The sequence below is a fragment of the Neopsephotus bourkii genome, unplaced genomic scaffold, assembly GCF_033783945.1.
Source record: "Neopsephotus bourkii isolate Nb327-2 ecotype Australia unplaced genomic scaffold, CSIRO-AGI_Nbou_v1 NB_1628, whole genome shotgun sequence".
Classification (NCBI taxonomy): Eukaryota; Metazoa; Chordata; class Aves; order Psittaciformes; family Psittacidae; genus Neopsephotus; species Neopsephotus bourkii.
Window position 1 is genome coordinate 442,763 of NW_026902103.1, and position 14,555 is coordinate 457,317.

Consider the following 14,555-nt stretch of genomic DNA (forward strand, 5'->3'; position numbering starts at 1 on the left):
TGGAAACAACTTAAAGGACTCAGATTCTAGCGAAAATTGCATATATTTACCTCAAAATTATGTTATCTAACTTGCAAATGGTTGGAAACATTTCTTAACTATTAGCTTCATATTTACTGGGCACTTGGTAAATTACAGGAGTTATCTTAAAAAAATCTGATAATCCATACCTATTATATATTAATTATAAGCAAAATAATAGTCTTTTTAACTCTTAGTTTGTCCATTGAAACAAATTAATCAAATCATTCACTTTAAAGAAATTTGACTAAATTTACCTTGAAACCAGTACCATGTCAATGTTTAATTATGTTAATAAGTCTAGCCACCCACAGATTATATATGGAACTAAATATGAATAGTGATAAACAATAATAATTTATTTTTATTGCAACCATGTTTTGTATCCTGCAAGCACATAGGTATAGAAAAGTTTTAGCTGACTTACAAACAAAAGCAGTTTCAGAACTCCCACAAAAAGTTACGGACTAGGTTTGAAATGGCCTTGAATCAAATATAATTTCAGATCACATGGCTATTTCTTCCTTCTGAAGTTTACATTAAAATTCCACAGTTCTTAATAAAAAAAGAAAATACATTAAGGAATTTTTCAGATCCACTTTTAGAATCAAACCTGTGAAAATGAATAATATCACTTTACGGGAGGATTGAAATGGTATTTTTATGCTTTTAACATTATTATTAGTGAATAAATTTTGAAAAGTGTCTTCTAGATAGTCTGCTTATAGATGACTACGTATTATCTGTATGAGCAAGCAGTAAGCACTTTCATCAAGCCTGAAAGATTTTAAAAGCAGAAGAACAAAACCAACGAGCTTTGTTAAACCCTATAAATCCTTCATGTTTTATTTGTACACATGCCAATTTTATATTTCCTCAAATCATGCTGAGATGGATGAGTGCACTGGCTCCTGCTTTTGTTTGTTTGTTTGTTTGGTTTTTTTTTATAAAGAGGAATGCTTGAGATGTTATATTTAAACTGCCTCATTCCTTCTTTCTCCTCCCCACATCATGTTTTGTGTGTGTATTTTGCCTTCACAGTTCAACTAAGCTGGGTCATAGTTAATATATTTTATTTTACTGATCTGCAAAACACATTCAGTTAGGAGCAGTGCAATTTTACCATTATTTCTGAGGACATGTGGCATTTCCTGTCAGCATTTATGTGTTATCCTTTCCCTAAACAACCGCTTTGTAAAGATACAGACTGCAAAAGCCTAAGGAAACCTCATCCTTGCATATTCATACAACCCAGAAATAAACTAATTTCTTTTAGAGTAAGTTTTACACTATGCTATTTAGGCACAAAAGATTAACTAGCAGCAGGAAGGTTTTACTGTAGGAATAAAGCTATGGCAACCAGTGTTAGAAAATAACAAGAAAGTAAAGGCATATTTTATGTATTTTGTATTACAGAGATAAAGGTAAGGGACAGGCAGCCTTTAGATGAATGGTATGGGTTATGACAGTTTGCAGAGAGGCAACTGCATAGATCCAGAAATTTCAGAGCCAAATCTACCCTTACCTACTAAAAACATAGGATGCCCGCCTGTTGCCCTTCAGTGTTGTTTTCCAGAATGAGCTCTTTAATCTTCTCTTTACACAAATCTGAGTAAAATTTACATTTGCTCCCACCAAAGGTTTGTATCATGCACCATAACTTTTTTTCTGAACGTCTGGAAAAAGCTATTAAAAACAAATAGAAAAATCCTTCAAATAGTCCTCTGAAAATGTTTTAGCAATATTTAACTGAGTTTAGACTTTGCATCACTTTTCTAGTTGTATCTAAGAGCTAAATTTAAAAGGTTTTACTATTTGAGATAAGCATAGGGATATTAAGTATTATTGAAAAGATTGGTGCTCTGCCTTTATTCCTAACAACTCTACAATCTGTTGACCTGCACTAGCAGTCTGAGTAAACTTTACTTGAAAATATTACTTCTAAGTTGTTCAAAACCAGTCAGTTTAGTCCCTCCCTATCTATATCAATATATATAATCCTTTTTTTAATTGTATGTGCTATTATTTAAGTACCAATTGTCTATAAAGTGCTACTGTTGTCTACACTAGCCTCAAATGCAAGCTAACTTCACAAATACAGTTACTACACTCTAACGTATTTTTGCCTACAAATATAGAAAAGGACAAGAGTATTTTGTAAAAATGCAAGAGAAATTACATTAATTTATTTTAGTACAGATTAAGACATCTCAGATTGACTAAAATTATACACAAGATGGTGAGGAAAAGAAGAATATGTCTCATTCAAATGACAACTGGTGACTTTCAAAGAGATTGCTTCAAAGAATCTCTCCCATTGTATTAGCAGTAGTGCAAAAAGGTAAAATTGTGTTACTGAACTGGGCCTGATAGAGTACATCTCTCTCTGATCCAATCCTATTCATCTGAGATTACCACGAACATTTATAATGAAACTGTTAATAAATAAAGAGCACAAAAAAAAAAGTAATAGCAAAAAAAAAAAAAATAGGGATTTTTTTTTTATTTTTACAGCTATACTAAATAGAGTGGTAAATTATTTATAGCAGCCTTTTTAAAATAGTTAGCAATTTTTAAAGCTAAGATTGGCATTCTGTCACATGAGAAATAAAACCAACTGCAAATTATTAAAAGTGGTTTACAGACCAGAGAAAAATCTCACCACAGGGCTTTGTTCTTTTCCTTTTGTTATTAATAGTATCTCCTAAACCATAAATGAAATGGACACAAAAAATCCAGATAGCAGAAAGAAAACAAAATATATTTAAGAGGCATCTAATGTTTAAAGTAATTCATGCAGAAAGTGTCCACTGCTTGCTCATACTTGTAATACACAGACTTCAGTGCACAGACTATCTAGAAGATATTCCTCAAAATTTACTCATAATATTAAAAAGATTCTGCACATTTCAGATACTATAAAATTTGCGGAATATCACTGTATTTCTCATATGGAAAGCCCTTTGCACTGTTTCTATTAAATTACTTTATTTTCTGAAAGTTTAGTACCTCTATTTGATTTACTGCAGTTTGAGCCTGGTCAAATGAGTGTATGTGTAGAAAGCAGGAAGAGCATGAAAGGGGAGGGAGGGGAGCAATGTTGAAGAAAATTATTCCATTCTTGTAAAACAAGCAAAATACATGTAGCTTAAGTACATCCCTAATGCATGTATGAAAGGTATGAGCAAAACCAATTAAGACATTAAGGAAAATCAGTAGATTAAAACAAACAAAAGAAAACAGTAATGCCTCATATTTGCTGCTTTTCTCATGTTTTGGTAATCAGAACTGGATGCAAAAGGAGACTTTCACTTCTACAGGGAATTCTCGTTTAGCTTTCAGCTTCATTCGGAACTAAAATGAAAATATGAAAATTAAAATTTCCATGGAAGAAGGAGTTCAGAAATAACAAGATTTTAAAACACTGTTATGACAACTTTTTGCCTACCCCTCGTATTTTGGGAATCCAGATTACAGATCCTATAGACTACTGATATAGGTCTGGTGGACAAAGCTGAATGGAAACAAAAATAGCTCAAGCATCTGATGTAGGAAAGTGCTTTAGTTCAGAAATACGTGACCCAGAACAAAGTACCTTGGTTTGATTTTTTATAATGTGAAATGTAAGCATTCTATATGCACAATACCAGGAGGCCAATTTTTATGTCTAATTGCATCTCAACAGACACTTCTCTCCAGATGTACTTTAGATACTAGGATGAATCAGGTGCTGAATAGCCATGTGTAGAAAGTTCAAATCTGATATGGCAAAAAGGAATCAGTGCTCTTGAAAAACCTACTTGTGATATTGCTGATAATGACCCCTTGGCATAACATGCTGCTTGTGCAAAGCTAATTATCTTTATGCAGTCTTAAAGCGTACAGAATAAGAATTAGACTGTGCATGTTAATATAGGTTTGCAATGAAAAAGAGAAAGATTTGCTGAAGAACAGCTGGATATGAATGGTATTCATCTGGACGTATCTACATTTGTCTTTATTCTTGGAAAACTGCTCTGGTGTAAATATACCAAGGGTTCAGTTTTCAATCCAATCACAGGAGAAAAGGGCACCCATGGAGAGCTACTTCAGAATGATTATTCCACATTGCTATCACAGTTTAACCTGGAATACCACCTCATGCAGATAAACACTACTGTTAAATTTGTAGAGACAGAGCAAAGTAGACTGATCCAGCTCCCCTAGAAGAAAGAGAACACTGTCTTCTACAAAAGAGAAGCTGCATTTTGCCATGCGGTGTTTTAAACTCCTCCTGAATATTCATTCTAAGGCAAATGAGGCATACAAGGTTCTGAACTATGACAGGTCCAACTTATATTTTTGCTTTAGTTCTCCTTTTTTTTTATTATAAAAATGGCTTAAGGTATGCTTTAGCATGTCTACATTTTCCCGAGAAATGTCTGCCAAACACAAAGCCTAACCACATCATGTGCTGTTTTATTGTGTCAAGTTTAGGGCTTACATAAAAAATGCTGTAATTTACAGTTACCAGTAATGTCTTCACAATATACTTCAGTATAAGCATTTTTGAGCTGGATTGATTCTTGAGGGGGAAACATGGAAATTAAATTTTTATGCTAAATGGGCAAGTCCTTCCTTGCATACACATCTTGATAATTTCCTACTAGCTCTTACGATAACAAAGAAAAAGTGTGGTAATAATTTAGTATCTATTAAGCACATCAATTTGTGTTTGTACGCTTCCTCTAACTAATTGTTTCATTATTCTCATCCCATATAAGGAAGACCAGCTTTCTATGTGAAAGAAACAGAAGCATGCAGGGCAGCCAACTAATTCATTACAGAAGGCATTCTCTTTAGCACCTTTTATCACATCAGTAACACTGTGCTACAATCAACACTTACAAACATGGGTGTCCTAATTTAGATCTTTCTCTGTAGCACTGAGCACCTATACCTACTGAGATAACTGTCACCATGAGCATTAAATAATTATATCAATACTACAGCACTGAGTTAAAAGTATTTTATTGAGAGTAAAGTAAGGCAGTATGGCTTATGACAATAGGTAAAGTAAGGCAGTATGGCTTATGACAATAGTTGAGTTCATCATGCAAAACAATTACTAATGTCGCAGTTGTGAGATTACAACGGGGAAGATCATCTTTTAGGACTGTTTTCATCTTTGTCTCAGTTATAATCCAAATATTCAGAAATAATGTGAGTACTTTCACTAATTTTAAACTTGGAGGAAGTTTTAAAACTCCCTGTGAATGATTTTGAACCTTTATTTTCCAACTTTGAATAATGTACATCTCAATTAGCTCATGTTATTAACACACTGAACCCAAAATGATAACTTAAGAACACATTAATGACAGTAATTCATGAAGGTGAATGCATCTGTCATTGGTTTAGGCCAGGGAACCAGTGAGGACTGACTTTAACAGAATGTAAACCGATTTCTGCTCTGTTTCATAATTTTAGAAGAAGAAAAACACTGCTGTGCACCAATGCTTCATGGGTTGAAAGATACAAATAATACAATCCCAACTAGAAAACAAAAACTAAGTAGTAAGAAAATATATAGCATGGAAAAAAAATACAATTTTTAGAATGAGAAACAGCAGTGATGATGCTGGGTATAACCACAGAAACTTCCTTATTATTTGGAATTTCTTGTTGGCAAAAATCAATGCATAAAAAAAAAAAAAACAACAAAAAAAAACAAAACCCCACCTAATTAATGAAATATTTCCCATAATTATGAGGCACAGGAAAACTATTAACTCTTTGTAGGTAATAAGCACATCAGAAATCCAGTCTCGAAAATATACAGTCCAAAAGTACAGGAGATACCAATAAAATTACATAGCATCTTACACCACAGGCAAGAAGATAGGAAGAAAAATTTAATAGTACTTCCCCTTCTAGCCCTGCAAAAGTAGATGACCTGCTAACCTGTTACAGAACAGAAAAAAAGCATAAGCCAAAACCCATATGGTCTTCTTAAAGCCTCAGCATTGTTGGACAAATGAGAACTTGATTTGTTTTCCTCTTCAGTGATCATGACACAGTGAGTTAAATCAACTGTATCCTCAGCTATCCTATTTCTCTACTTCATAGCTTAGCTTGAAACTTTGGTATTGCTGTTAACACGTCCTCAGACTTTATTAAACATAACTTGTAATTTAGCAGTTCACGTACTAATGACCAAAATTTTCCTGTCCATTTTCTTACAGTGCCAATCATATGCACATATTCTCACGAGCTAATTTATTTTTAGGCCTACGTGTTGATCCCAACCCACTGAACAGGTTATTAGCTCACCATCTTGATGAAGGGGGAAATGACCTCAATGACTAACTCAATGCCGCATGCAAAAGAGAGTAATAACTGAATTCTTAACATTTGCATCTAGAATCATAGAATCAGAATGGTTAGGGTTGGAAAGGACCTTAAGAGCATCAAGTTCCAACCCCCCTGCCATGGGTGGGGAAACCTCACACTAAACCATGTCACCGAAGGCTCTGTCCAACCTGGCCTTGAGCACTGCCAGGGATGAAGCATTCACAACTTCCCTGGGCAAACCATTCCAGTGCCTCACCACCCTAACAGTAAAGAACTTCTTCCTTATAGCCAATCTAAACTTCCCCTGTTTAAGTTTTAACCTGTTAACCCTTGTCCTACCACTACAGTCCCTAATACAGTCTCTCCCCAGCATCACTGTAGCCCCATTTCAGATACTGAAAGGCTGCTATGATGTCTTCACGCAGCCTTCTCCTCTCCAGGCTGAACAGCCCCAACTTTCTCAGCCTGTCTTCATATGGGAGGTGCTCCAGTCCACTGATCATCCTCGTGGCCCTCCTCTGGACTTGTTCCAACAGGTCCATGTCCTTTTTATGTTCAGGACACCAGAACTGCACACAATACTCCAGGTGAGGTCTCATGAGAGCAGAGTAAAGGGGCGGGATCACCTCCTTCGACCTGCTGGTCATGCTCCTTTTGATGCAGCCCAGGATACGGTTGGCTTTCTGGGCTGCAAGCGCACACTGAAGCCAGTTCATGTTCATTTTCTCATCGGCCAGCACCCCCAAGTCCTTCTCCACAGGGCTGCTCTGAATCTCTTATCTGTCCAACCTGTTCCTGGCACTGCTCCAACCCAGGTGTAGGACCTTGCACTTGGCATGGTTAAACTTCATAATTCATATACTAGAAGGGATATTACTATTAGCTGCAGATTCCTAAAATATGTGTACCTTAGTGCTAAGAATGTCAGTTACATATTGCTGTTATTGATATTACCCTATTTCCAAATTGTGTCATAAATAAATTGTGCAAATTAAATATTTACTAAGAAATGGTAAGTTCTGTGTGTTATTATTAGATAGGTTTTGGTCATATTATATATACCTTAGTATGGTTCTTAGATCATCATAAATCCTCACCATCTCCTGCATTTATGAATTTCCCTATCAAGTATTCAATTAAGTGATTCATTTTTTAATGACAGGGATTTATAGACTCTTCAGCAGAAATTCCCAAATTCTTTTCCTAGCAAAAGTCTAATGTCTGATTTGCTTAGCCTCTGAGGAAGTGATGTAATACAAAGGGGAGTTTAACATAATGCAAAACCCAACCTCACTAAATCAAACACCTAAAAACCTCCAAGAGTTGCAAACGATACAACTGCAGTGACAGTAAGGAAAAGCCAAAACAAGGAAATCAAAGGACCTGAAGGGCTCCTGCTGAGCAAACACTGGCTAACTGCCATGAAAATGCCAGTGAAGCAAGCCCTTTCTAAAAGCTTTACAATCCCATCTGTCTTTTAAAAAAATCACACTTCAGGTTAAATTCTATTCTTCTTTGCTAGATATTTATCTCAGCAAGGGAACATTATACCTGAAAAAACTGGACATGCCGGGTCAGTGCCTTGCTTAAAGGACAACATGCTTTCTTAACCATACAATGGTTAAGATATGAACAGGAAAATACAGATTGGGGATCTTCAGATACTATTACTTCAAGGACTAACATGCCTTTGAGTGTTTGCCTTAGGTGATAAGAAAAGCCAGAATGAACTTCCAACACAACAAACACTAATCAACTACTGCAAGGGATACTTTATGGCAGCAGTTATACTTGTATGGCCAGATGGCATGAGTGTCAAAAATGTCATCTCTCGTCTCTACTTGGCTAGAAACTCTGTCCCATATAAGATCTGGCTATAACTGTTCATCAGTTGGGACTTGCACGCTGTGTTTCTGTAATTCACTGCAGCTGAAACCAATCGTAAAATGCAGAACATCTGTTTGCACAGACTGACTATCGGAGAGGACCACTGTACTTTTCTGTTCTTGTGCCTCTCTTGCTTTCAGCTGCAAGTTTTACTCCTAATTTTCTAAAGAACTGTTGGCTCAGACACTGAGGTTTGGTAAAGATGTTTAATCTGTGAATCATTATGGAAGTACACTACTCTGAAGCAATGCAGATCAGAAAGCTGAGGATAAATCAAACAAGGAGCTGCAGATAGTAGGCTTTTTGAGCCATGGGGAAAACAGCATCATTGTGAACGTCTGAAACTTCTTCAGACCTTTTTAGGAATGAAAGTCACAATCCTAGTGTTAGACTAGGAATGGCATCAGACAGCTGAACACCCTTTCAGAAGTAACTGGTATTATATCAGAAATGGATTGGCTGGAACATAGAATCATACTGTCACAGAATGAGTTTGAAGGGACCTTAAAGACCATCTAGTTCCAGTCCCCCTAACATTTTCCACTAGACTTAGTTGATGAAAGCCCCATCCAACCTGGCCATGAAACAGTTCCAGTGATGCGGCATCCACAACATCTCTGGGCAACCTGTTTCAGTGTCTCACCACCCTCATAAAAAAGAATTTTTTCCTAATATTTGCTCTAAATCTCCTCTCTTGTTACCTTAAAGCCATTCCCCCTTGTCCTGTCACTACATACCCTTGTAAAAAATCCCTTAATGAGTTAAAAGTGAGATGAAAAACTAGCTGCTGCTTACTTTTGTGTTGTATTTACTAGTTTTCTTATTTTTCAAAAGAAGCACATTGGAAGAGCAGAAGATCCTGCTTGTTGATAGTAATTCAACATTAATAAAGTCAGTGCAATCAAATGGCAGTAATGATACTGAAGTGGGCAAGTGGGATCACAGTTAGAAAACTTAAAGGAAGATTCCAACTCTGGCTTTCATTTCATAGCAACATGAAGGCAAATGTTAGAACTGTTCAAGAAGGCCAATACAAGAGTACAATATGGGTTCATTATCATCATTATTATTATTAATAATGTCTCAATGTGATCTTTTGTTGAACTGCTTATGGTATAGGTTGGTGCAGAATTAACCAGTGGTGATCTTATTCCTTTTTACAGAGAAGTTGTTCCTTTTCGTTTAGTTTCAGACTTTATGATACACTATGTCATTTTATCATCTCTCAAAGATGAAAATCCAACTGATTTATTTTGCTTTAATTGTATCCAGCCACGTTGTTCAGAGAGGAAGTAAGCAAAATGCAGCTTGGTTTCATCATCCTATTGCTTTGTGAGACTAAATTTTAGCTATGTTATTTTTCTTAACAGTATTTATAGAGTAAAACCATGAGCATGCCTATGGAATTTCAGTACTTTCACCTAACAGGTCGCACAGAAGAATCAGCTTTCAGGAGAAGGCTTCTAGAAGTTCTTGCACTCTGCAGCCTGAAGCAACTAATGTGCAAGACCTAAGGTCTGAAAGAATATGCTGGGCTGTGTCAACAAAGGAGGCAACATAGCGCCCTACTTCTTTTAGCAACAGGTTATCTGCAAATTCTTTGGCTTGCAACTGACTTGCAAACTGGAAAACTAACTTTCTCTGTCTGAGCTCACACGAGCTTGAACAATTATTCAAGGCAATGAGCACAATGAGTAAGTGTTAAAATATCACTTCAAAGCAAACCTGGTATATTAGCTTCAGGTTAGCCCTTGTAACAATGTAACTTAGAGGAATGTACATTGCAGCCACAGTCTGAAACCCAGCAAATGTTCAACCAAAAAATTCAGAAATTCAGACAGGAATAATTTTGCCATTCTTTGAGCAGTTGTATTTCAGAATTATTTGAACACAACTCCAAATGTAAGCAGGTGCAAGAAGTTATGTTTACCTACTAATATACTAATATCTCCCACTAAAACCTGAAAGGAAGACTTTAACAGAAAGGTGCTTTAGCTGGTGCTAGGGAAGGACCTTATCTTCCCGACAATATTGTCCTTTTGCCATGGCCTTCACTACCAGTTCACAAAGAACTTAAGGTCGGAAAAGATAATAACATTCTTACCAGACTTTCTGTCTCCACAGCACTTGAGTCAAAACCCCAGTGTTTAGTGCCATCATTTCAGTAACAAAAATTTTAAATTTCAGAGTAGATCAAATTGTTATATGCTACAGTATACTGGGGTAGAAAGGTACCCGTCTTGCCAAAGCTCTTGCAGTAGCAGGAACACAAAGCCCTTCCAAATTGCAAATTCAGCAATCAGGGAGACTCTGAATACACTAACAAAGCATATATCCATCATCACCATCATCAACATCATCATCCTTCTATTTCCTCTATCATTTTAGAGGACTGATATTCCATGATGGCTTCTCTATGTTCAGTGCTAAAGAATTCACTTCCGGAGCCTGGAAAGCAATCAGAAAATGTCTCGTAACACCATGACAGAGAAAGGTCTAGTTGTTTCCCCCAACATTTGCCTTAGATATGCTCCTGATTCCAGACTGGCAGTTCACAACTCTTTCTCTTGCCATACGACTAAAAGACTGCCTATGCCATGAACATAATCTTGTTCAATTTTCAGGTCCACAATGTGCAATCAACAGCAACAGGTAAAGTTGCCAAACAAAAAATAAAATAAAATAAAATATAAAATAAATAAAATAAAATAAAATGGTGTAAATTTTTATTTACTCTTTCCATTACTGTGTGGCCTGTCAGGAAACAGAGTGTTTCCATAAGAGAACCTGAGTGTGAGCAGGCAGAATGAATGGTCTCCCTAAGCATGTGTACAGCATGCACAGCCTTAGATTAAACATAGCTCTTCTTATGGAAGAGAGAGAATTTAACAGTTCAGTGTTATTTAAAAGTTAAATGCTTCAATTAAATGTAATCCAAGGCTTCATTTCACTCACTAGCATGGTTTTCATCCAGATCTTTAACAAGCTCGTAGAAAATGTGCCCTTCGTAAATGTGAATGGAAGATGTTACAAAGCAGAACCCAGAATGCAGCAGAATGCAAAGATGTGCCAGTCAGCATCCTGGTGACCTACTTTTATTGTAGCAATCCCATTTATGAAGATATGTCACTATTTATTTTTTTTTAGAAAAGCTGCACGATGAGGTGTCAGCAAACATGCTGCTTATCATTAAAGGTGTTGCTTGATGACTGCAAGTACTTGTCTGTATGACTGACAATTTTATCAACAAGTTCTCAGAGTAATGTGCAGTACCACTTTCCTAAAGGAACAAATACTGCTACGTTTCTACAATAGAAATATGTGGGACTGAACAAGATGCCCATCTACAGTAAAAGTACTGTCTTATGGATTCTAAAATTGTAAAAACTGGAGAGACATGTTTTCTGATGGCCAATGACAGGGTTGCTTAGGGCATTTTATTTTTGGTATAGGGACATTTCAACAATTTCTATTGCCTAAGTAAATATTGCCTAAGTAAATATTCTATGTATTACTTCATTATTTCACTTGATAAAAACTACTTCATTTTTCACAGCCACAGATCTTTAACGCACATGTTAAGCAAGCAGAACATCATTACTCTTCCTTATGAGTAAGGCAAGTCTATTTCTCTTATTTTACTTAGGAAAAAAAATCGTTCAGACTGTTAAGTTGAGAACAACTTGGTAAAGGGATCATGAAATGACCCAGAGGGTATTTACAAAACAAACAGAGGACAACAGTGGAAGTAATAAAATTTATTAATGTACTTTCAGAAGCATTCTGAAACTATAGCCTAAATTGAAAGCGCTGGTGAACTGAGTGTTTCTAAATTACTTTTGGTGTTTGTGTGTTTGTTGGGGTTCTTGGTTTGTTTGTTTGGGGCTTTTTTTAGGGAATAAGGGTTAATAAATTAAAAGGATCTTAAAACTGAAAGTATTTTCTGGCTCATTTACTGACAATAAGTCAATATAATTTTATTGGTGCTGAGGGCTGACCAACAAAAAATAAAAGTAACCTTGAATAAATTGCAGGGCAGTGTATTACTAGGCAAGTATTTTTACACTTAAGTCTGAGGCTAAATGTTTAGAAAAATAATATTTAGAAAGCACAATGAAAAATGAACAATACTTACAACCATACCGTTTAGGGACACCCAGCAATCTGGTGGGAAATCCTGGAGTAAAGGTACTAAAAACTGCAGACAACCATCCCAATGGCACAGAAGCAGCATCATTCCAATCAGATTAAAGATTCTTACCACGGCACTGGCCAGATCGTACGTCATGTGGAAAATCTGTGGGCAAAAATTACAGGTGATATAGATGATGTAAATCAAAATAAAAATAATTTCATTCTTATTGGGCAGGTTAAAGGCATCCTGAAATACTAAAAAAAGCTGAGATTTCTCAGCAAGGACCATTAATTTCAGCATATTCATTTGGGCAGAGAGCTGTGTCGACATACCTGAGACTTGGCTGCCCATCAGTTTTTTGTAAAGTGCCAAAAATGGCATATTTTGGATAACAAGTTATTAACTAAAGTGTTTTCTGAAAGCCCACAACTCCTTTCAATTGAAACAAGTCTCACTTCCATTTCTATACTATTAATCCAATTTGCACATACCAGTTCACCGAGCAAAATGACAAAAAGGTTAATTCATTGCTCGTAATCATCATCAGTTTTCATGAAATACTGAGCATCCTGTGGCTACTACATCCGCAGTAGCTAAGTTTATGTCAAGCTACTAGAATAATTTTTATTTGAATATTTCTCCATTCTAAGACAAAAAAAAAAGTTTGCATCTGAAATGGGTCTTACAGCAAATCACACATACACTCTTAAAAACAACACAGATGTTTTCAGGTTTTTCTTGGGCAATTTTTTGGACAGAGTTAGCATAAATAGCAGCAGTCAGCTGCCAAACGGTAGGGAGAAATAAAAAAACCTTTATTTAGAACTATTCTGCTATATTGGTATTAAAGAACTTCCAAACTACAAATACAGGCATGTTCTTCACTCATTACATAATTCAGTCAACTCAAGATAAATATGCTGCATTTTAATTCACAAAATTATCACTATGCAAGAGTGCCATGCAGAAGATGAACAATGTCCAGTTGTTTTTTTTTTTAATGGGGTTTTAAGTAGAAATTATGATTTAATTGTGCACACAGACATAGGAATCATAGGCTCTAGAGCTAAAAACATCAGATTAGCATGTTGGCATGTGACATTATGCATTGGTAAATAAGACAATTCACATATGAAAGAGGGAATGTTTGTATCCTAACTTTTACATATCTAAACTAAAAGCAGAGATGGAGTACCCACACTGTAAATAAGTGCAAGAGCAAATATTGATAGCATGTTACAGTGTCGTTCGACATAATTTAGTGGGAGTTTGCCCTCATTTGAAAATGATGATGTGTGTTTTGAGTCCCAAAATGTAAAATCTGCATAGTAGAAATATACCTCAGACATTAACTTCATGTGCAAAACTTTTTTCCAATCTAGGCCATTTTAGGAGAAAATATTTCAGACCCAGTTTGATAGACAATGGAAACAGATGCTTGTAACATTACTCAAAATGTCAAGTCTTATCCAAATACCATCTAGCTCCTGTTAAAACTGAGGGGATGAAACTGATATTTAGGAGATACTGTAAATGGAAATAAACAGAAAAGTGTCACCGTTACACATTTGTGTTCTTAAAAAATGTATTTACATTACAGCTGTTTCAACAGCTGCAGTTTCAGTGGCATGATATGAACTAAGAGAGTAGATGTGTGAACCAAAATAATTTTATATTAAAGAACTGGAAGAAATAGCAAGGATTACTATTGTTTTGGAACACTAACATTCACTCAGGTTACACAAAATCCACATGCTTATTATACTACAACCAGAAAGTGCGTAGGAATTCCTGATCACATGAAAAGTTTCATAAGTTTTTTCAGAGAAAGAGGGAATATTTGTCTAAATAAGTGCAGAATATCAGACAGAAAAAATACATATCTTACATAGAGATCACAACCCAGGCACTTTCTAGTGCTCTGGAAAATCAAGTTATCACATTTCTCTACTATGGCTGGACAAAACTAAAGTTCTCACACACAGTTTCCCTACTGCTTCAAGCTTCCCATTAAGTTTTACAGTAAGAGAATAGATTTTCAGAATACCTTACTGTATTGGATATTAAGAAGTTTTTTAAAAAATGGGTCACAAATAGGACAATCGGAGCCAAACTGACTACAAACATCTTTATTTCTATACTTAGAACTTATCCATGATCCTAGATACATGTAACAAAC

General features: G+C 35.7%; 1 protein-coding gene across 1 annotated transcript in view; it reads right to left on the reverse strand.

Annotated features, from left to right (window-relative positions):
• The window catches only part of HCN1 (hyperpolarization activated cyclic nucleotide gated potassium channel 1), a 191,279-nt gene that overhangs the window by 75,641 nt on the left and 101,083 nt on the right, over positions 1–14,555 (reverse strand). Inside the window, exon 3 of the mRNA XM_061373121.1 lies at positions 12,377–12,538. Within this exon, the coding sequence (XP_061229105.1) occupies positions 12,377–12,538 (162 nt within the window). The remainder of the gene's footprint in view (positions 1–12,376; positions 12,539–14,555) is intronic.